The 22,546-nt window shown below is 44.5% G+C and overlaps 1 protein-coding gene across 1 annotated transcript; it reads left to right on the forward strand.

Annotated features, from left to right (window-relative positions):
- Positions 1-1,520: 1,520 nt before the first annotated feature.
- On the forward strand, positions 1,521-21,850 carry LOC135547506 (charged multivesicular body protein 2b-like). The gene is made up of 6 exons (XM_064976577.1): positions 1,521-1,687; positions 4,784-4,875; positions 11,690-11,884; positions 12,906-13,008; positions 13,240-13,346; positions 20,472-21,850. The coding sequence occupies exons 1-6, from the start codon at positions 1,654-1,656 to the stop codon at positions 20,583-20,585; spliced, it is 645 nt and encodes a 214-aa protein (XP_064832649.1). The 5' UTR covers positions 1,521-1,653; the 3' UTR covers positions 20,586-21,850.
- Positions 21,851-22,546: the final 696 nt, after the last annotated feature.

A 22,546-nucleotide genomic window follows, 5' to 3' on the forward strand; every position in this document is an offset into this window, starting at 1 on the left:
TCATTATGAAGGGGGCTGTAGAGGGCCTGTGTGCTGGGGGCTGGCTGGATGGATGGATCACCTCAGGGCATGTGGTAGTAGTAGTGATGAGAGCTTTTAGCTCCGTTCCCTGTAGTCTACTACTGATTAGACCTAACATCTCCCTAATAACCTTAACTAGAACAACGCCCCAGGACACTGCACTCCTCTGCTGGGATGGAGAGGGGTATGAGCTGAGAGCTACTAATCCTCCTCTCCTCTGTCTTCTCAAAGTCACCCCACTATCCTCTGTCTCCTCTCATCTGTTATCTTCTCCTCTCCTCCTTCTGTACTTGGCCCCATCCTCTCATTTTGAGCCATAACTCCCCCTCTCTTCCTCTCCTATTCTCCTCTTCTCTACTCCCTCCTTTTCCATTTGACCAAATGGAGGGAACTCAGAATTTTCATTGAATTGAGTTGGTTACGGTTCAAGTGAGCAGACTGCAATGTTTCTCACAGCAGCATTAATATGAAGAGAAACCATCCTATGAATTTATTCTTTAATATAGCAGGTCCCTGACCTCAGTGGTAACATTATCCAGTGAGATGAGGATGAAATGAGAACAAAATAATTGATGGCGGTGTAAAGCCGTAGGGAGTTATTTTATGTCTATCGAGCCTATGTGGTTGTTTTTATGGACGTAGTACTTTACATTTTCATAGCTTCTTAAAAAAACACACACACACGAGCGCACACAGAGGGACACACACACAGACAGAACAATCCCGAGTATTTGCTATATTTTCAAGTGCATAGAAAATACCTCCAACCAAATTTTTAATGGGGGCATAATCCAATATGCAAAAATAAAAATCCTAAATGCTAATGTAAATGGCCTGTGCTTGAGCTACTATTGCTTTCTAGTGACTGGTCTGGTGTCTTGAGGTTAAACGCCCCCATCCTGTTATTTCACAGGTGTCACCAACAGTTAATCTGTCTCATCTCAACTTTTTAAGTCACTTCAATAAAACGATTTTGAGGTACATTGATCTAATATTTTGTCATTTAGAAAAATGTTATGGATATATAATATTATGAAGTTAGATCTATAAACTCGTTTATATATACCAGTAGGGGAGCCTAAAGATAAATAATCTACTTGGTTAGAGAGAAGAATTGTCATCAGTTTTTAATAAAGTTGTACAATTTAAAGTGAATATGTTTGGATTTCTATTTTTATTAAAGAACAAAATAAATATTATTTCCCTTCAAAGAGTGTTTGTCTAAGGATAGTCAGTATGCACATATCTAGATCTTACCAAACTTTTCAGTGGAGGGCGTTTTTCCCAAAGTTATCGTCCTCGTTTTCTACTCACTCTGAAATTTCTGAGCAGAGTTGATAAAATAATCACTGATAACTAAATCTAACCCAGTTCACTGTGCGGGTTGATATGAACCCTAAAAGAGCTCCGTTTGCGTCGGAACAGTAGCGCTCTCTAGGGGAGACAAGGGGAACTGGGAGAGTCCCGTGGTGACGTCAGACAGTCGGTGGTGAGTCTGGGATGTCATGTGAAAGGCTGGAACAGTTCGACCAGGAAGTCTCAGCTTGTTGCTAGAGCTACAGTTTAGTTGCCCACGGCCTGGAAGCACATACATTGTATTTAGGCCTAGTATTTGGTTTTAATTTGTGCGCCATGGCTTCTCTATTCAAGAAGAAGACAGTCGACGGTAAGTTTGTTTTCCACTGCTAGTAGGCTTGTAGCAAAGTTGTTTGAATTGTTGTGACCCAGACTCTGCCACTAACGAACATAGACTTGCCTACTAAACTGTTTTACCAGCTCACCTGACACCCGTTTAAAAAGTGAAGATGCATGTTTGTTACAAAATCAACAATGACATTGGTCAACGTGGAATCCCCTCAAGTTAGATTGTGTCACCGTCTGAAACTAGACAATATAACGTTACTATTCCACTTGTCTGTGTAACGTTATCAGTGAAAGTTCCTTGTGAAGTTGCTAAATGCTAAAAAAAAAACTGGTCACAATTTGATCCTCGTGAACAGTGTAGTTGTATTAGGCTAAATGAGTACATTGTTACATTGATTTGATTGTGCTGCCTAGTATGTTTAATGGTTACTTTGTAATTTACCTGCTGACTGGAACAGATTAATTCCATGATTAACAGCCTCTAGCAGTGTAGGACCTGTAAGAAAGCTTTGTTCACACGAGAGAAACATGTGATCCAGAGACCCTGTTACTTCACTCTGTTCAGTTAAAGACAGATGGATATAAGTAAGGTTTATCACACTTGTCTGCGCGATCCATTCCCGCTACTCTCTAAAAATCAATACAGTTACATATCGGGAAATAATTTTTTATGTATCGTTTTGACAATATCGCAATATTATTTTTTTTGCGCTAGTTGGCTGTACCTGCTGCACCAACACTCCAATTGTTCTCAATCTTAATCATTTGGGCACTAAAGTATCGTGATAATATCATATGGTGCGGTCCCTGGCAATTCCCAACCCTAGTAATGATCATGTCAAGATTTCAATTAGGCTATGTTTGACTGTAAAACACTTCTCAGTCTTCCTGTCTCATAGTAGTCAAACATGACGCAAGGGGAAACCAAAAGTCAACAGTGAAGTGTGTGTGAGAGAGTTCAAACTGCCTGTAAAGATAACACATTTTGCTGCTGATACTTTGAAAATGTGGCAATATGTTAAAAGAAGAACCTCAAATATTGATTTTCAGGTGTCTTTTGATAAAGAAAAGTTAAGAAGAGGAAATGTCTCCATCTTATTGTGTATTTCCTTGAGCCATTGAAATGTTGGGCCTTATCAGTCAAAATGTCTTGGTCTTACAGGGTCAGAATGCAACAGAACTATTCAGACTATTCAGAATACATCAATACATTACTTCTGAATCACTAATAACTTTATTAAACAAAAACATATTGTACGTTTTTATATAATCAATTTCAAGGTTCTACCTAATTCAATATTAATAAGTTATTTCATGACCATGGTCTCATTGATGGAGAATCAATATTCACTTACTGTGATTGTACTGTACGTTTACTCAAGGCCAGATAGTTGATAGGATATTGCAGCGTCTCTGCCCCTTCTCTCACTCTTTCTCTCTCCTCTCTCTGGGCGTGGGGTGCCAAGGTTGCCCGGTGTCGAGAAGCGGTGGTATCCCATGGTAGGGCGTGCGGGTGTGATGGCGGGCAGAGAATAGCTGGTGGAGTTTTGTAGACGATACCCCACCCTCTTGTAGACGTTGTCGATACGTCACCCTGCACGTAGATACTACGCTTCACTCTCACAAGTGGTCCAGCTCTCTCTCTGGAGTTGTTGGGTTGATGAGGGCACCATAGGTACCTATAGCAAGGATTCTCACTTTCAGGTCATTTTTTAAATGTATTATTTTGAAATTATGGTAATTTATGGTAATTTTTTTGAGAGTTTGAGAGCCTGTTATTCTGCAACATTTATCTGTAAAAACTGCAGTATTTTTTGGGGGGGAGAAATATTTATATAAATATTTCTTTAAGTTTCCTCATGTAAAGCACCTCAAACTTTTAGAAGAAAATACAACAACACAACTTTCACTGCTGTATGCTTCAGTTTTGGACTTCCACTGCAGGAATTACCTGAACAATAAACAAATACTTTCCTGTTATTGTTTTTAAATGTTTTTTATACCTTTTTATAGTTTTGTGGAAAAAAAAATATTTTGAGGAAAGAAAGATAATTTTCGGTTGAATATTTAGCGTTTTGATCCAGCAATGAAATCGGCTCAATTTAGATGTTGTGTTAGAGGTTGTTGGTAGCGCTTCTGGTACCTATTCCACTGTAGAGAGAATCTCTGGGAATCCTCTCGTTCTAGTGATGGGAGTCCAGTGCAATGGTCTAGGGCATCAGCTGGTGGAGTGCCCTGGCTCACTATATGTGTCTACGGTAGCCTTAGAGCTAATAGCAGTGTAGGGGATCGTGTCCTTTACCCAAATACGGGAGCTGGGACGGCCGGGACACATTCACAGCTGTGTGTGAAAGAGAGAGAATGTGTGAGGCGGTTTGGATGAAATGGCAAGAACAGTGTACCCTTGCCTACAGACATGCCTGGTCTCTCTCTGGGACTGCTCTCCGAACTCATACTCCACAGCCTTATATTAGGAACTGCTGCTGTGTGACCATCTCTATTCAGTTCACCTCACGCTTGTGCCTATATTGTTCCCATTGATGCTACACTTCAAGGGTTTTATCCTGCCTTAAAACATTGATTCAAATGATTATTATTTTTGCTACATTATTGCTGTTGTACATATGAAGGCAGGAGCATGGTGTATTGTTATTGGAAACCCTTGAAACAAGACTCACAGTTTGTTAAGGAATTATTTTAGTCTGGTCCATCTGAAGTATGTATTATCTCAATAAGAGTTCAATCCTGAGCTCACTTTAGTGTTGGCCCACCTATCCATTTAATAAAGAACCCCGTTTTATTGAGTACAGTTGAGTCTGGTATTTGGAGCAAAGCGTGTGTCGGACTGTGTTACATGCGTCATGTCAGGGTAATGGGTAGTGTGTGTGAGGCAGGAATGGTTTAGAGTCCAGGCTCAGCCCTGTGAATGAGGAATTTCCAGAGCTTTGTCCCTGTCTATCTACCCGTGTGAACAGAATGCTACTCTGCTTCTATAGCTTTACAGAAAGCCCAATGTCTGTCTGTCGGTCTGTCTAAAAAAAAAAAAACAGTTTGATTCAATAACTGTATGTTTGTAGGGTAAATGTTTTTCTAATTGCTCTCTCTCTCTCTCTCTCAGACATTATAAAGGAACAGACTAAGGAGCTTCGTGGTACTCAGAGACAGATCACTAGAGACAGAGCTGCTCTGGAGAAACAAGAGAAACAAATGGTGAGACCCCCTCCCCCCTCCCCCCTCACCCTGTGAAGTGCTGTAGGACGGCAGCAGGTTTTAGTTTCTCGGTAGAACCTTTTCTGCTGATTTCATCAAATGTGTGTAAATGACTCAAGGTGAATCCTGCTCCATCCTACCTCCACTCACATCCCTTTCCTGATCTGTCTGTTCGGCCTACAAGCTGCTTAGCTAACCACTGGGATAGAAAAGACAGCTTTGGACAGGTAGAGTGTGTGTGTGTGTGTACGTACTGGCATGGATCCAGGGATAGCCCATGATTTGAATTTATAGCCACTTTATTCCATAGAACAACTTGGTTCATTATTCAGATGAAAAAGAGCATGTTTTGTCACATCTGTCTAGCTGAATTATTGCCCGGGTCCAGTGAGCATTAGAGCAGTCTGTCTCTATGTACATTGTTATTTGATAGCATCATTCCTCTGTCAGTTTTACCGAATCCTCTCCCCTCTCTCTCAAATTCAGATTGCTTTATTGGCATGAAATACAATTTTTACATATTGCCAAAGCAGTATAGTGGTACAGCATTTCAGTAAATATAGTGCAATGAGGATAATGAAACGCAGTTAATTTCAGTATTAATAATAGTACATACTGTATGTGACCCACCACCTGGATTCGGTCCAATGTAGCAAAAATTGAAATGTTGTTTTTTACGTTGGATAAAGGTAGAGACTCAGAGCTACAACATTGAATATCATAACCTGCAGTTGAGGAACAATGGTAAAGTAATTCTGCTTTGAATGTTGACAAACCTCTAACCCCACTTTTGAGAAAATGACCCATATAAGGTTTTGTACACCAACTTGAGAGCCCTTCTTTGTCTACACTATTCAGCATAGTCTCACCCTCTTATGCCTTAGCCCCACCCATCTCTTTAACGATTCACATGTGAGGCCATGTGCTGAACAGAGTGAATAAGATAGTAGTGTAGTAAACAATGATTTCAAGATTAAAAGTGGTGAAAGTAGTAGCAGAAAATATTAGTCAAAATACACTTTATCTAGTCCTTGGGTTGTATCATCATCTGATTTTGGTGCAGGTCATGTTGTTCTTCACATTACCGTCTCTGTCATACTATATCAAATTAAATGTAAGCTTTATTTATCACATGCACAAGATACATAGGGTGTAAACGGTATAGTGAAATGGTTACTTGCATAGTGGAGTCTTGTGTTTAGAAATGTAGCAGGCTAGCTAGCTAAACAATGAACCATAATCCCAACTCAAAATGCCATGCATGAATCTGCAAGTAGCTAAAGCTAACCAATTAGGTTCAATGTTAGCTAGCTAGCATTAGGCTATAACTAGCAATGTAAATGGATTTCTGAGATACAAATAATATCACTTCATAGATGATACATGTAACGTTAGCTAGCTAACAGTACGCTTTAACTTGCAATGACAACAGCTTTCTGACAAAATTAGAAACTTAGAATATCTGAACATGGAGCTAGACTCTTACCTGTATATATGGATGAATGCTTCTCCCTCTGTCATGGATACCATGGTTTCCCTTAGTTTGAAGATGTAATCTGGACACAGGTGTTTTATACAACATCCTCATATGTTCTCTTTTGGACTCTCTGCATTTGGTAATCATATCTCTGCTTCCACCGGGCATTCCACTGATTTCAAAACTCTCATCTTCTTCAGAGACGACACTGTTGAGCGCCGTTTCTTCTGATGACAGTGATGGGGGAAGAATCTACAATGTCTGGTTCAATGAACATGTTTTTACCTAAATCAGGGATTTCCTCATCGTCTGATTCGTTTTCAGAGTCTGAGTCAGCACGGCACGATCGTCCTCCGGAAAGTACTCCATCACTACTTTTTCCCACTGATTTTTGTCGATAGCGCTATTAACCTCATTGCAGCAATGCAACACTATGTCAAAATACGCCGCGGTAGAAAGGGTTGTCTAAACATACTGAGCAGCTCATATTATAGACAGAAGCATTCTACATGGCAGACCAATCCGAACTTATCTCCCGGCATGTCCAGCCCACCCATTATCTCAGCCATTCATGGCTAGTGGGAAGGTTCCTGTATTTTTCCTTGGCTAAACCAACTAGGCTCGTAATTCAACACATTTATTTGTATTTACAGATGGCATACAAGTTTTTTTTATTTATTAAGGTACATGAACTTTCACATGTTCCAGTCATTTCTGCCCAAAAACACACATTTTGATTAAAATAAAAAAAAGTTCAAATGACACTCCTATGAAGTCGTGACGTGTGACATATGCCTAGGTCACATGATCATGTCTACAGGTACAACACTACTGCTGTTGTATAGTGTAATCTTTGGTTGATACATTTAATTAAATAAAAATAAGAATAAAAAGAATGGCTAATAAATAACAAAATATACATGGATGATGGTTACACTATGTAAATACTTCAAGGAATTAATGGTCATGAGCTGTTCCTCCGGCTTTGGCAATCAGAATTCTGTATGTGGGTTTTTTGCACATTGCTTATAATCGTAATTACAGGTGGACCCCAAACCTTGCTTCCATATAGTGCAATTGGTAAAATTACACTGAAAATTTTGTACCAGATTTTAATATGAATATTTTTTTTTTTTTTTTAGATGTTTTTTCTTGGGAGGTGGGGGGAGGGCTGATTTAATTAAAAACAAATTGTCCCAGGTAGTTGTACCATTGGTCATGTTCAACCATGCAATTTCCTAATCAACCATGGAATTTCCTAATATAATATCAGTAATAAGCTTGTAGTGGTATTTATTAGAGAGGGGTAAAGAAAGATTTTGTTCGGGCGCCAGGCAGGTATTAACCATGTCGAAAGGAAAAGAGTAGAATAGAGAGAGTACCACTACCAGACCCACACACATCAGCAGAAGAGACTGCCTAGAGTGTAGCCTGTTTACCAGATAGCCAGTGGAGAGAAAAGAGAATGCACACCATATAAAACCCACATCACAGCACAGGGGTAACCCCACCCAGAATACCTCATACAATAATAATAATACTAATGATGGCAGGGCAATTAAACAGCATCTTCATACAAGAACGAACCCAGTCATCAACAGAGGATTTGCAATAATCTGTATTATTTTCTCGTGGATGAGTGCAGAGGGTATGAATGTGGGGGGTGTTCATCGACACAACAAAGGCCTTAAAAATGTCCACAGTCTTCTCGGCCACATGTCATTAGTACACCTCACCTCAATACAGTTCACATAACAATACACAACCTGCAAGCAACCTCCTTTTTAACTAAAATGTCCATCAAAATACTTCTGGCAGGGCAATAATAGTCCAGCTCTAATAAACCAATGGGAAGTGCATTTGAAAAATAGAGAGTCTGTTGCAGGGTAAAGCACTGGAACGAGAGGGAAGAGAAAGAGAGAGAAAAAGAGATCTTAGCTGTGGTCTTCAGGCCTGCCGGTGTACGGTCTGACTGTCCAATGGTTTGTTGGTTTGTATGGTAAAGCTTCGCAACAATGTTGCTACTAATCCATGCGATCCATAACGGGCGCGGTCCCAAACAAAAACAACCACGATCTAAAGCGATCACACCGATGATTGAGTTAAATACTTTATAAACTACAAACGCTGAAAAACAAACAAAACTTCTGCAGCACAGCACACACAATCAAACTGTCGCGCCAGCCAAGAGCCCCTCCCCAAAGAGCTGAATGAGCTCTCTTTATCTCCTCCTTCCTTACTGCTCATGTGCTCTTAAAGTGGCAGTGCACGGTGAAGGCTCCGTGCAGATTTCGCCACAAGCTCACATCAGCACCACTTGTCATCCCATCCTAAATCACTGTTACATATTTAAATGTAATTTTGCTTTATGGCAGATAGCAGCCTCATTATTAAGATGTTCTGTCTATTCTGATCATTAATATGTTTAGCAGGCAGACTGTCTGCACCTGTTTGTGTGTCTGAGGGCTAATGTAATGGTCCTGTAATGGAAATCTGCCTACTCAGCTGTTTAGCGGAGCATCTACCTGAGGAGGAGACTGGCTCTGCTGAATAATCATCTCCTTCACTCAGCTCTTCTCCTCTCTACATAGCACTGATCAGCCTAATGATAGTTGAACCCTCACTATACTCTGACAGAGGGAAGGGGTGGAGGGATGGGAGTAGTATTCCTGTAAAAAATGTCAATGATAATTAATCAATAAGTTTTGAGGACTGGCTCTTCAGAATAATCAGAGAGACACAGGACTGCAGCTGTATTGTTTCCCAGGGACCATGGCTTTACAGCCTTGCAGTGTGTGTTCCCTCGGGGCAATAGGCTGTTTTACCAAAGCTAAGAGGGGCTGCTAGCTCTCAGGTGTTTAGACCATAGCCAAATCACAGTATTTACACTGTGTATAATCTAACAAGGCTCCCTGGGGAAACTGATGTGTACTGCCGTGGCCAAAAGCTTTGAAAGTTTTACAAATATTAATTTTCACAAAGTCTGCTGCCTCAGTTTGTATGATGACAATTTGAATATACTCCAGAATGTTATGAAGAGTGATCAGATGAATTGCAATTAATTGCGAAGTCCCTCTTTGCCATGCAAGTGAACTAAATCCCCCCAAAACCATTTTCACTGCATTTCAGCCCTGCCACAAAAGGACCAGCTGACATCATGTCAGTGGTTCTCTTGTTAATACAGGTGTGAGTGTTGACGAGGACAAGGCTGGAGATCACTCTGTCATGCTGATAAAGTTAGAATAACAGACTGGAAGCTTCAAAAGGAGGGTGGTGCTTGGAATCGTTGTTCTTCCTCTGTCAGCCATGGTTACCTGCAAGGAAACAAGTGCTGTCATCATTGCTTTGCACAAAAAGTGCTTCACAGGCAAGGATATTGCTGCCAGTAAGTTTGCACCTAAATCAACCATTTATCGGATCATCAAGAACTTCAAGGAGAGCGGATCAATTGTTGTGAAGAAGGCTTCAGGGCGCCCAAGAAAGTCCAGCAAGCGCCAGGACCGTCTCCTACAGTCGATTCAGCTGCGGGATCGGGGCACCACCAGTACACAGCTTGCTCAGGAATGGCAGCAGGCAGGTGTGAGTGCATCTGCACGCACAGTGAGGTGAAGACTTTTGGAGGATGACCTGGTCTCAAGAAGTCCAGCAAAGAAGCCACTTCTCTCCAGGAAAAACATCAGGGACAGACTGATATTCTGCAAAAGGTACAGGGATTGGACTGCTGAGGACCGGGGTAAAGTCATTTTCTCTGATGAATCCCCTTTCCGATTGTTTGGGGCATCCAGAAAAAAGCTTGTCCGGAGAAGACAAGGTGAGCGCTACCATCAGTCCTGTGTCATGCCAACAGTAAAGCATCCTGAGACCATTCATGTGTGGGGTTGCTTCTCAGCCAAGGGAGTGGGCTCACTCACAATTTTGCCTAAGAACACAGCAATGAATAAAGAATGGTACCAACACATCCTCAGAGAGCAACTTCTCCCAACCATCCAGGAACAGTTTGGTGATGAACAATGTCTTTTCCAGCATGATGGAGCACCTTGCCATAAGGAAAAAGTGATAACTAAGTGGCTCGGGGAACAAAACATTGATATTTTGGGTCCATGGCCAGGAAAATCCCCAGACCTTAATCCCATTGAGAACTTGTGGTCACTCCTCAAGAGGCGGGTGGACAAACAAAACCCCATAAATTCTGACAAACTCCAAGCATTGATTATGCAAGAATGGGCTGCCATCAGCCAGGATGTGGCCCAGAAGTTAATTGACAGCATGCCAGGGCGGATTGCAGAGGTCTTGAAAAAGAAGGGTCAACACTGCAAATATTGACTCTTTGCATAAACTTCATGTAATTGTCAATACAAGCCTTTGGCACTCATTTAAATGCTTGTAATTATACTTCAGTATTCCTTAGTAACATCTGACAAAAATATCTAAAGACACTGAAGCAGCAAACTTTATGAAATTTAATGTTTGTCTTTCTCAACTTTTGGCCACAACTGTACAGTACCAAAAGTTAGGACACACCTACTCATTCACGGGTTTTTATTTTTATTTTGACTATTTTCTACATTGTAGAATAGTAAAGACATCAAAGCTATGAAATAACACATGGAATATTTTTTTAAATTCAGCTATGTATGTCCGCTAATAACAAATTGTTATTTAAAATTATGGCCTACTCCGGCCAAACCCTCCCCTAACCCGGACGATGCTTGGCCAATTGTGCGCCACTCTATGGGACTCCCGATTTACGGCCGGTTGTGATACAGCCTGGGATCGAACCAGGGTCTGTAGTGACTTGTCTAGAACTGAGCTGCAGTGCCTTAGACCGCTGGGCCACTCAGGATCACATGTTGTAACCAAAAAAAGTGTTTAAACAAATCAAAATATATTTTTAATCCTTCAAAGTAGCCACCCTTTGCCTTGATGACAGCTTTGCATGTTATTGGCAGTCTCTCAACCAGGTTCACTTCAAATGCTTTTCCAACAGTCTTGAAGGCGTTCCCACATATGCTGAGCACTTTGCTGCTTTTCCTTCACTCTGCGGTCCAAACCATCTCAATTTGGTTGAGGTCGGGTGATTGTGGGAGCCAGGTCATATGATGCAGCACTCCATCACTCTCCTAGGTCAAATAGCCATTACATATCCTGGACTTTTAACAAGGCACACCTGTGTATTGAAATGCATTCCAGGTGACTACCTCATGAAGCTGGTTGAGAGAATGCAAGTGTGCAAATCTGTCATCAAGGCAAAGGGTGGCTACTTTGAAGAATCTAAAATATATGCAAAGCCAGTCAGAAGCTGATCCTCCTCCTCCTGTTCCTTCTCTCCCCCTGTAGGAGATGGAGATAAAGAAGATGGCTAAGTCTGGGAACCGCGAGGCGTGTAAGATCTTGGCCAAGCAGCTGGTACAACTGAGGAAGCAGAAGAACAGGACCTACGCCGTCAGTTCAAAGGTCACCTCCATGTCCACACAGACCAAGGTCATGAATTCTCAGATGAAGATGGCTGGAGCCATGTCCACTACGGCTAAGGTAAAGAGCACCACACACATTCTGACAGGCACGCAGACCATCACATTTTGGATGTTGGGCCTCTAAAAGTCATCAGTTTTTAACATTTTTAAAATTTGTATTGTTGCTCCACACACGCATACATTTTTGTGTGCCTGTGTAAATGAGGCCAAAAATCAGACCGACTAACCCAGTTAACATAAAAACAGCTTCTCCAAAACAGTTCAAAGGATTCCTCTCCATCTCTGAGTGTGTGATAATTAGTCTGTCTATATATCCTGTCATCCCCCCGGGATGTAAATGTTTGTCTGATTGGGTAGATATTCTCATTTCACCCTCGTCCATCCTATACCCTTTCACAGCTCAGACACAGATCAGATGACATCCTTACACATCTTTGATTATTATCAATTAGTGTTCTGGTAACGTATAAAGTAGCATATCTAATTAGCCTGGTTATAGGACTATAAGCCCATAATGTTTAGAGCTAAGAATGTGAACTAGTTACAGTCTGAAAGTATTTACTAATGTAGTTTATTCATGTATTAATCTGTTTCTAATCAGTGCATTGTTTCTGATCGGAGTGTTTTCTCTGTGTGGTAGTTAATTAGTCATGACCTGGATGTCTGATTGGCTGGTCTTACAATTAGACCTATCTGTAACAGAAAAAGGAATGTGTTTAGGGAGCGCTGCTCATTTGTGTGTTACCACGGCTTCAGTGTGGAGGGAAAACAGTAACGTCTCACCAAACAGCCCACTTCTAGCTTCACCTAGACTATGGGGCTGCAGAGAGACCCACTAACAACAGGAACATGCTCTGAAAAGGTTTTCGAGCAATACAAAAATGACATCTAATTACATGTGACATGTGCAGCTCATTTGGCAGTTTGAGGCTCCGGCGTGAAACTAGGCCACAGGAAGAAGAGGCAGAATCCCTCTCCGTATTTATGATGCGCGTACATGCTCTGGGAGTTGTGTATTGTGTCTGTGTAATATAACAGTTTTGGTGGTGTAAGTCTTGTCTGTCTCTGTGTTTGTCCAGACAATGCAGGCGGTGAACAAGAAGATGGATCCTCAGAAGACCCTCCAGACCATGCAGGACTTCCAGAAAGAGAACATGAAGATGGGCATGACCGAGGACATGAGTAAGACCTGCTATCATTGGCTCCCTAGCCTAGGATTTAAACATTTTAAAAGGATGACAATAGTGACTGACAAAAAAAACTGTCAGAACCAAAAACATCATGCAGATCAGTGTGTTTGCCTCGTGGTTCAATGACCTTTTAACGGTAAACTGACTAGGACCTCTGTCTCGCTGCCTCTCACTCTCTGTCTGCCCCTTTTCCCCCTCTACCCCTCTCTCTTGCTCCCTCCAGTCAACGATACGTTAGATGAGATATTTGTGGAATCAGGAGATGAGGAAGAATCTCAGGACATTGTGAACCAGGTTCTGGATGAGATCGGGATTGAGATCTCTGGAAAGGTAAGACATACTGCCCAATGCCGTTCCCCAGTCACTTCTCCCTATAAGTAGTCCTCTGGAAAGGTAAGAGGGTCCTGTGTCATCTCAAAGCTCTCTCCCATCTGGATGCTTTGAGGTGTAGCAGACAAATACAGTAGCAGGATAGCCCGTAGCCTGCCGGTCTTAATGGGAGGGAGACCAACTCCAGTCCTAGAGTTCCCAACAGCAGGGCTGGGACGATACCAGTATTGCAATACTTGTTAGTATCGTGGTAAGAAAACGAAACAGTGGTTAGAGCGTTGGACTTGTAACCGAAAGGTTGCAAGTTCGAATCCCCGAGCTGACAAGGTACAAATCTGTCGTTCTGCCCCTGAACAGGCAGTTAACCCACTGTTGCTAGGCCGTCATTGAAAATAAGAATTTGTTCTTAACTGACTTGCCTAGTAAAATAAAGGTAAAATAAAAAATACAGCAGGTTTTTAAAGGACCAACGCGTTCTTACTGCTTCGTGTTTTCATTTTTGTCATGGAAAAAATATTGCGATACTGGTATCGTCACAGCCCTACCTAACATTTTTGTTGGAGTCCCGGACTAACTCACCTGATTCAACTAATTTGAGGGTTTGATAATTAGTTAACAAGTTGAATCAGGTGTTTGTCCGGAGCTACGACAACAATGTGTACAGTTGGGGATACTGGAGTTGGGAAACACTGCTGTAGACTGTGCCTGTAGCCTGCCTGTCTTTATGGAAGATTGCTTGTAGGCGGGGGAACTGCAGTGGGGTTGCCAAAATGTTAATAAAATAAGTGTGTGTGTTTGCGCAGATTATTGTGTGGGACAATAAACAAACGGTTTTAAGAAAGATTTGAAAAACAATTTTGAGTAAATGTATTAATTGGTTTCTATTAATTTTAAGAAGAGATGAATGCAATGAATTAAAGGTTATTTGTTGATATAAAAATCTAAATTTCTAGATTAAGGTTGTCATTAGATTTGGACTGCTAGTGAGAATGAATGGAAATTCTGGTGGAAAAAATAGGGTCCCTGCTGAAAAAGTATCAATACCACTGCTGTGGTCAGCCTGTGGTCAGCCTGTGGTCAGCCTGTGGTCAGCCTGTGGTCAGCCTGTGGTCAGCCTGTCTTTATGAGATGACTGCCTGTGGTCAGCCTGTGGTCAGCCTGTGGTCAGCCTGTGGTCAGCCTGTCTTTATGAGATGACTGCCTGTGGTCAGCCTGTGGTCAGCCTGTGGTCAGCCTGTGGTCAGCCTGTAGTCAGCCTGTGGTCAGCCTGTGGTCAGCCTGTAGTCAGCCTGTGGTCAGCCTGTGGTCAGCCTGTGGTCAGCCTGTAGTCAGCCTGTGGTCAGCCTGTGGTCAGCCTGTGGTCAGCCTGTGGTCAGCCTGTGGTCAGCCTGTGGTCAGCCTGTAGTCAGCCTGTGGTCAGCCTGTGGTCAGCCTGTCTTTATGAGATCAGCCTGTGGTCAGCCTGTGGTCAGCCTGTGGTCAGCCTGTAGTCAGCCTGTGGTCAGCCTGTAGTCAGCCTGTGGTCAGCCTGTGGTCAGCCTGTGGTCAGCCTGTAGTCAGCCTGTGGTCAGCCTGTGGTCAGCCTGTGGTCAGCCTGTGGTCAGCCTGTGGTCAGCCTGTGGTCAGCCTGTGGTCAGCCTGTGGTCAGCCTGTGGTCAGCCTGTGGTCAGCCTGTAGTCAGCCTGTGGTCAGCCTGTGGTCAGCCTGTGGTCAGCCTGTCTTTATGAGATGACTGCCTGTGGTCAGCCTGTGGTCAGCCTGTGGTCAGCCTGTGGTCAGCCTGTCTTTATGAGATGACTGCCTGTGGTCAGCCTGTGGTCAGCCTGTGGTCAGCCTGTGGTCAGCCTGTGGTCAGCCTGTCTTTATGAGATGACTGCCTGTGGTCAGCCTGTGGTCAGCCTGTGGTCAGCCTGTGGTCAGCCTGTGGTCAGCCTGTCTTTATGAGATGACTGCCTGTGGTCAGCCTGTGGTCAGCCTGTGGTCAGCCTGTGGTCAGCCTGTGGTCAGCCTGTCTTTATGAGATGACTGCCTGTGGTCAGCCTGTGGTCAGCCTGTGGTCAGCCTGTGGTCAGCCTGTGGTCAGCCTGTGAGTCAGCCTGTGGTCAGCCTGTGGTCAGCCTGTGGTCAGCCTGTGAGATGTCAGCCTGTGGTCAGCCTGTGGTCAGCCTGTGGTCAGCCTGTGGTCAGCCTGTGAGTCAGCCTGTGGTCAGCCTGTGGTCAGCCTGTGGTCAGCCTGTGGTCAGCCTGTGGTCAGCCTGTAGTCAGCCTGTAGTCAGCCTGTGGTCAGCCTGTGGTCAGCCTGAGATGACTGCCTGTGGTCAGCCTGTGGTCAGCCTGTGGTCAGCCTGTGGTCAGCCTGTCTTTATGAGATGACTGCCTGGTCAGTGGTCAGCCTGTGGTCAGCCTGTGTCAGCCTGTGGTCAGCCTGTGTTAGCCTGTGGTCAGCCTGTCTTTAGCCTGACTGGTCAGCCTGTCTTTATGAGTCAGCCTGTGGTCAGCCTGTGGTCAGCCTGTGAGTCAGCCTGTGGTCAGCCTTTTTCAGCCTGAGATGTCTGCCTGTGGTTAGCCTGTGGTCAGCCTGTCTTTATGAGATGACTGCCTGTGGTCAGCCTGTGGTCAGCCTGTGGTCAGCCTGTCTTTATGAGATGACTGCCTGTGGTCAGCCTGTGGTCAGCCTGTGGTCAGCCTGTGGTCAGCCTGTCTTTATGAGATGACTGCCTGCCTGTCTTTATGAGATGACTGCCTGTGGTCAGCCTGTGGTCAGCCTGTGGTCAGCCTGTCTTTATGAGATGACTGCCTGTGGTCAGCCTGTGGTTAGCCTGTGGTCAGCCTGTCTTTATGAGATGACTGCCTGTGGTCAGCCTGTGGTCAGCCTGTGGTCAGCCTGTGGTCAGCCTGTGGTCAGCCTGTCTTTATGAGATGACAGCCTGTAGCCTGCTTGTCTTTATGAGATGACTGCCTGTGGTCAGCCTGTGGTGTAGCCTGTCTTTATGAGATGACCTGTGGTCAGCCTGTCTTTATGAGATGACTGCCTGTGGTGCCTGTCTTTATGAGATGACTGCCTGTGGTCAGCCTGTGGTCAGCCTGTGGTCAGCCTGTCTTTATGAGATGACTGCCTGTGGTCAGCCTGTGGTCAGCCTGTGGTCAGCCTGTGGTCAGCCTGTCTTTATGAGATGACTGCCTGTGGTCAGCCTGTGGTCAGCCTGTGGTCAGCCTGTAGTCAGCCTGTCTTTATGAGATGACAGCCTGTAGTCAGCCTGTGGTCAGCCTGTGACAGCCTGTGGTCAGCCTGTCTTTATGAGATGACTGCCTGTGGCCAGCCTGTGAGGTGAGCCTGTGGTCAGCCTGTCTTTATGAGGTGACTGCCTGTGGTCAGCCTGTCTTTATGAGGTGACAGCCTGTGGTCAGCCTGTCTTGAGATGATGAGATGACTGCCTGTAGCCTGCCTGTCTTTATGAGATGACTGCCTGTAGTCAGCCTGTCTTTATGAGGTGACTGCCTGTAGCCTGCCTGTCTTTATGAGGTGACTGCCTGTAGCCTGCCTGTCTTTATGAGTGACTGCCTGTAGCCTGCCTGTCTTTATGAGATGACTGCCTGTAGCCTGCCTGTCTTTATGAGATGACTGCCTGTAGCCTGCCTGTCTTTATGAGATGACTGCCTGTAGCCTGCCTGTCTTTATGAGGTGACTGCCTGTAGCCTGCCTGTCTTTATGAGGTGACTGCCTGTAGCCTGCCTGTCTTTATGAGATGACTGCCTGTAGCCTGCCTGTCTTTATGAGGTGACTGCCTGTAGCCTGCCTGTCTTTATGAGATGACTGCCTGTAGCCTGCCTGTCTTTATGAGATGACTGCCTGTAGCCTGCCTGTCTTTATGAGATGACTGCCTGTAGCCTGCCTGTCTTTATGAGATGACTGCCTGTAGCCTGCCTGTCTTTATGAGATGACTGCCTGTAGCCTGCCTGTCTTTATGAGATGACTGCCTGTAGCCTGCCTGTCTTTATGAGATGACTGCCTGTAGCCTGCCTGTCTTTATGAGATGACTGCCTGTAGCCTGCCTGTCTTTATGAGATGACTGCCTGTAGCCTGCCTGTCTTTATGAGATGACTGCCTGTAGCCTGCCTGTCTTTATGAGATGACTGCCTGTAGTCAGCCTGTCTTTATGAGATGACTGCCTGTAGCCTGCCTGTCTTTATGAGATGACTGCCTGTAGCCTGCCTGTCTTTATGAGATGACTGCCTGTAGCCTGCCTGTCTTTATGAGATGACTGCCTGTAGCCTGCCTGTCTTTATGAGATGACTGCCTGTAGCCTGCCTGTCTTTATGAGATGACTGCCTGTAGCCTGCCTGTCTTTATGAGATGACTGCCTGTAGCCTGCCTGTCTTTATGAGATGACTGCCTGTAGCCTGCCTGTCTTTATGAGATGACTGCCTGTAGCCTGCCTGTCTTTATGAGATGACTGCCTGTAGCCTGCCTGTCTTTATGAGATGACTGCCTGTAGCCTGCCTGTCTTTATGAGATGACTGCCTGTAGCCTGCCTGTCTTTATGAGATGACTGCCTGTAGCCTGCCTGTCTTTATGAGATGACTGCCTGTAGCCTGCCTGTCTTTATGAGATGACTGCCTGTAGCCTGCCTGTCTTTATGAGATGACTGCCTGTAGCCTGCTTGTCTTTATGAGATGACTGCCTGTAGCCTGCCTGTCTTTATGAGATGACTGCCTGTAGCCTGCCTGTCTTTATGAGGTGACTGCCTGTAGCCTGCCTGTCTTTATGAGGTGACTGCCTGTAGCCTGCCTGTCTTTATGAGGTGACTGCCTGTGAGCCTGCCTGTCTTTATGAGATGACTGCCTGTAGCCTGCCTGTCTTTATGAGGTGACTGCCTGTAGCCTGCCTGTCTTTATGAGGTGACTGCCTGTAGCCTGCCTGTCTTTATGAGGTGACTGCCTGTAGCCTGCCTGTCTTTATGAGGTGACTGCCTGTAGCCTGCCTGTCTTTATGAGTGACTGCCTGTAGCCTGCCTGTCTTTATGAGATGACTGCCTGTAGCCTGCCTGTCTTTATGAGATGACTGCCTGTAGCCTGCCTGTCTTTATGAGATGACTGCCTGTAGCCTGCCTGTCTTTATGAGATGACTGCCTGTAGCCTGCCTGTCTTTATGAGATGACTGCCTGTAGCCTGCCTGTCTTTATGAGACTGCCTGAGCCTGCCTGTCTTTATGATGACTGCCTGTAGCCTGCCTGTCTTTATGAGATGACTGCCTGTAGCCTGCCTGTCTTTATGAGATGACTGCCTGTAGCCTGCCTGTCTTTATGAGATGACTGCCTGAAGCCTGCCTGTCTTTATGAGATGACTGCCTGAGCCTGTGCCTGAAGCCTGCCTGTCTTTATGAGATGACTGCATGTAGTCTGTGCCTGTAGCCTGCCTGTCTTTATGAGATGACTGCCTGTAGCCTGCCTGTCTTTATGAGATGACTGCCTGTAGCCTGCCTGTCTTTATGAGATGACTGCCTGAAGCCTGCCTGTCTTTATGAGATGACTGCCTGTAGCCTGTGCCTGTAGCCTGCCTGTCTTTATGAGATGACTGCCTGTAGTCTGTGCCTGTAGCCTGCCTGTCTTTATGAGATGACTGCCTGTCTGAGATGACTGCCTGCCTGTCTTTATGAGATGACTGTAGCCTGCCTGATGAGTCTGTGCCTGTAGCCTGCCTGTCTTTATGAGATGACTGCCTGTAGCCTGCCTGTCTTTATGAGATGACTGCCTGTAGCCTGCCTGTCTTTATGAGATGACTGCCTGTAGCCTGCCTGTCTTTATGAGATGACTGCCTGTAGCCTGTGCCTGAAGCCTGCCTGTCTTTATGAGATGACTGCCTGTAGTCTGTGCCTGTAGCCTGCCTGTCTTTATGAGATGACTGCCTGTAGCCTGCCTGTCTTTATGAGATGACAGCCTGTAGTCTGTGCCTGTAGCCTGCCTGTCTTTATGAGATGACAGCCTGAAGCCTGCCTGTCTTTATGAGATGACTGCCTGTAGCCTGCCTGTCTTTATGAGATGACTGCCTGTAGCCTGTGCCTGAAGCCTGCCTGTCTTTATGAGATGACTGCCTGTAGTCTGTGCCTGTAGCCTGCCTGTCTTTATGAGATGACTGCCTGAAGCCTGCCTGTCTTTATGAGATGACTGCCTGTAGTCTGTGCCTGTAGCCTGCCTGTCTTTATGAGATGACAGCCTGTAGCCTGTGCCTGTAGCCTGCCTGTCTTTATGAGATGACTGCCTGTAGTCTGTGCCTGTAGCCTGCCTGTCTTTATGAGATGACTGCCTGTAGCCTGCCTGTCTTTATGAGATGACTGCCTGTAGTCTGTGCCTGTAGCCTGCCTGTCTTTATGAGATGACTGCCTGTAGCCTGCCTGTCTTTATGAGATGACTGCCTGTAGCCTGCCTGTCTTTATGAGATGACTGCCTGTAGCCTGCCTGTCTTTATGAGATGACAGCCTGTAGTCAGCCTGTCTTTATGAGATGACAGCCTGTAGTCTGTGCCTGTAGCCTGCCTGTCTTTATGAGATGACAGCCTGTAGTCTGTGCCTGTAGCCTGCCTGTCTTTATGAGATGACTGCCTGTAGCCTGCCTGTCTTTATGAGATGACTGCCTGTAGCCTGCCTGTCTTTATGAGATGACAGCCTGTAGTCTGTGCCTGTAGCCTGCCTGTCTTTATGAGATGACAGCCTGTAGACCAGGACTCATTCCACTGAGGGCCGAGTGTCTGGTTTCTTTTGTTCCGTTCAATTAAGAACTAGACAAACCGGTGAGGGGAGTTCCTTACTAATTACCGTAATTCATCCATCAGTACAAGGGTGGAGCAAAAACCTGCACACACTCGGCACCCCGTGGAATGAGTTTGACACGTGCTGTAGACTGTGCCTGTAGGTGTCCTGTGTGTGGCGATAAATGAGAGGAAGTTACAGTGACTGTCCATCTGGCAGGGAACCCACTCCCCCTGGGGGACAGCATGTGTTACTACACCACCGCTTTCTATGCAGAAGGGCGACTCTACTGTGTGTTGTAAGGCCAATGTTAACCTGTTGGGATGTGTGTTGTAAGACCAGTGCCAGTGTTAACTGGTTGTAATGTGTGTGTGTTTCAGATGGTGAGAGCCCCAGCAGCAGGGAAGTGTCTCCCTACTGCTTCTCCTAAACGGAAAACGCAGATCTCTGACGACGAGATAGAGCGACAACTCCGAGCCCTGGGAGTGGACTAACACACACACCATGGGCTAGGCCTGTGTACTAGCAGGCTGGTGGTCCATGTGTGGGTGATTCTGGTGGTCCAGATTGTGGGTGATTCTGAATATGTAATGACTAAATTAAGGAATAATAGAATATTATGACCCACGCTACATTCTGCTGCAGCCTGCAGAAGCGGTTGGCTTATTTATGTTCATACAGACTGTTGACTCTGGAAAAGTGACCTCTATGTTCACATTATTTTGTGCATGGCTTCTCCATTAGTCCTTGGAGTACAAATCCTGTGGGAGGAGGATGAAGTCAAAGAAACAGAGTGAGGTAATGACTGTTCTCTGTGCTCTCACATCTTTAGGTACAGTACTATAGATGCTGCTGGTGTCAAATTACTGACACTGTGTCTGTCTAGAACCACTGACATTAACTCTAGGAACTACTGACATTAACCCCTACGAGTAGGGTAAGGGCTTGACTTTTTCACTAATAAACATTTTGCATGAGAATCTATGGAATTAGCAGGATCAAGCTGGATGTCAAGATACATAAATAGATTCAGTTTAAAACGATGTGTGAAATAGTAATTAATGCTAATTCAAACTAATAATCATTAACATATTTCAAAGAATGGTTCATTTTGAATTGCTTGTTTTGTACTATTGAGTTGTACTCTAATTTGAAGATGATGTCTGTGTCTTAGTGTATCTCTGTGTGTCCTGTCTTTCTGATGTGGGATTGAACCAGCAGTCTGTCTGTCCTCCTCATCCTTTTATCTCGGCTGCTGTGCAGTTATCGTATCTGTTGTTAGAGCTGTTTTTTTAAAACACCACACACACACACACACACACATATTCTAGAGTGTACAATGGGTTTGTGAAGAAGACTGATCATTGTCTTCCTGACGCTCTCTCTGTTTCACTCTACCATGCTGTAAGAGCAGGTAAGGAGACGATGACATATTTTGCATTATCAACTAAACATTTCATGCATTCTAGAATGTTCCCTCTCATGGTTCTCTTCTGGTTTTCTAATGTCGACTAGTATATCACTGTATACTAAAATAATTGTCTTAAAGATTGTTACTGGAAAACATTGACTGGCTTACTATTGTTACAGCAGTTTCTTTTCAACTTGATTTTGTGGTGCAATTCTCCAGAGAGGAAAGGTGAATAAATGAAGGTTGTTGTCACACTTTTTCTCCACCATGTATGTATCCTCTGTATCTATACAGTTGTACTGTTTAGACTTGATGACTTTTATAATGAATAAAATAGCATCATGTACAAAAAAATGGTTTTATTGTCACACTGAATAGGTGCAGTGAAACATGTTGTTTTACTAGCTGCTGCTCAAACAATGACCTATGCCAACCACACCTGCTTCATATCAATGGTGTTTTTATTCAGGCATTGAAGAGGACAGTCCGCATTAGAAGCATGGAGGCCCAGAGCTGTAATGACACAATTTCAATTGAAGGGAGTCAATTCAGGAAGTGATTTTAATTTAAATTCAAAAAGGAAAAACTGTTGAAATAAATAGCTTCTACTCCTCAGTTTATTGAGAAGTCATTGAAAGTAGATGCAGATTTTTCACATTTGTAATGGTTACTTATGTTTACTTCCTGAATTGACTGGCTTCAATTTGAATTGACCCCAGCCCCGACACACTCATGCAGCGCTGGAGAGCGCAGCCATATACCACAGGCTGTGAATTAGCATATAGAGCTCATTATGTAGGGACCTCAGTATCAGTAGTGCCACAGTGCATCCCACCTTTTCTCAGACCACAGAACATGAACACTTCTAATCTTATCCTTATTTCATGCCTGTCCTATTGAGATTACTGTCTAGATTCCTACAGTTCTGCTCTCCCAGTACATCCAAATGAAGACATGGGAGAGTGAATGGATCCTTGGGGAAGGGGCTATGGAGATGAATTCAGAGGTTCCTCCACCAGACAGCTGTAAGACAGGAGCCACTCT

Source organism: Oncorhynchus masou, chromosome 10 (genome assembly GCF_036934945.1).
Source record: "Oncorhynchus masou masou isolate Uvic2021 chromosome 10, UVic_Omas_1.1, whole genome shotgun sequence".
Classification (NCBI taxonomy): domain Eukaryota; kingdom Metazoa; phylum Chordata; class Actinopteri; order Salmoniformes; family Salmonidae; genus Oncorhynchus; species Oncorhynchus masou.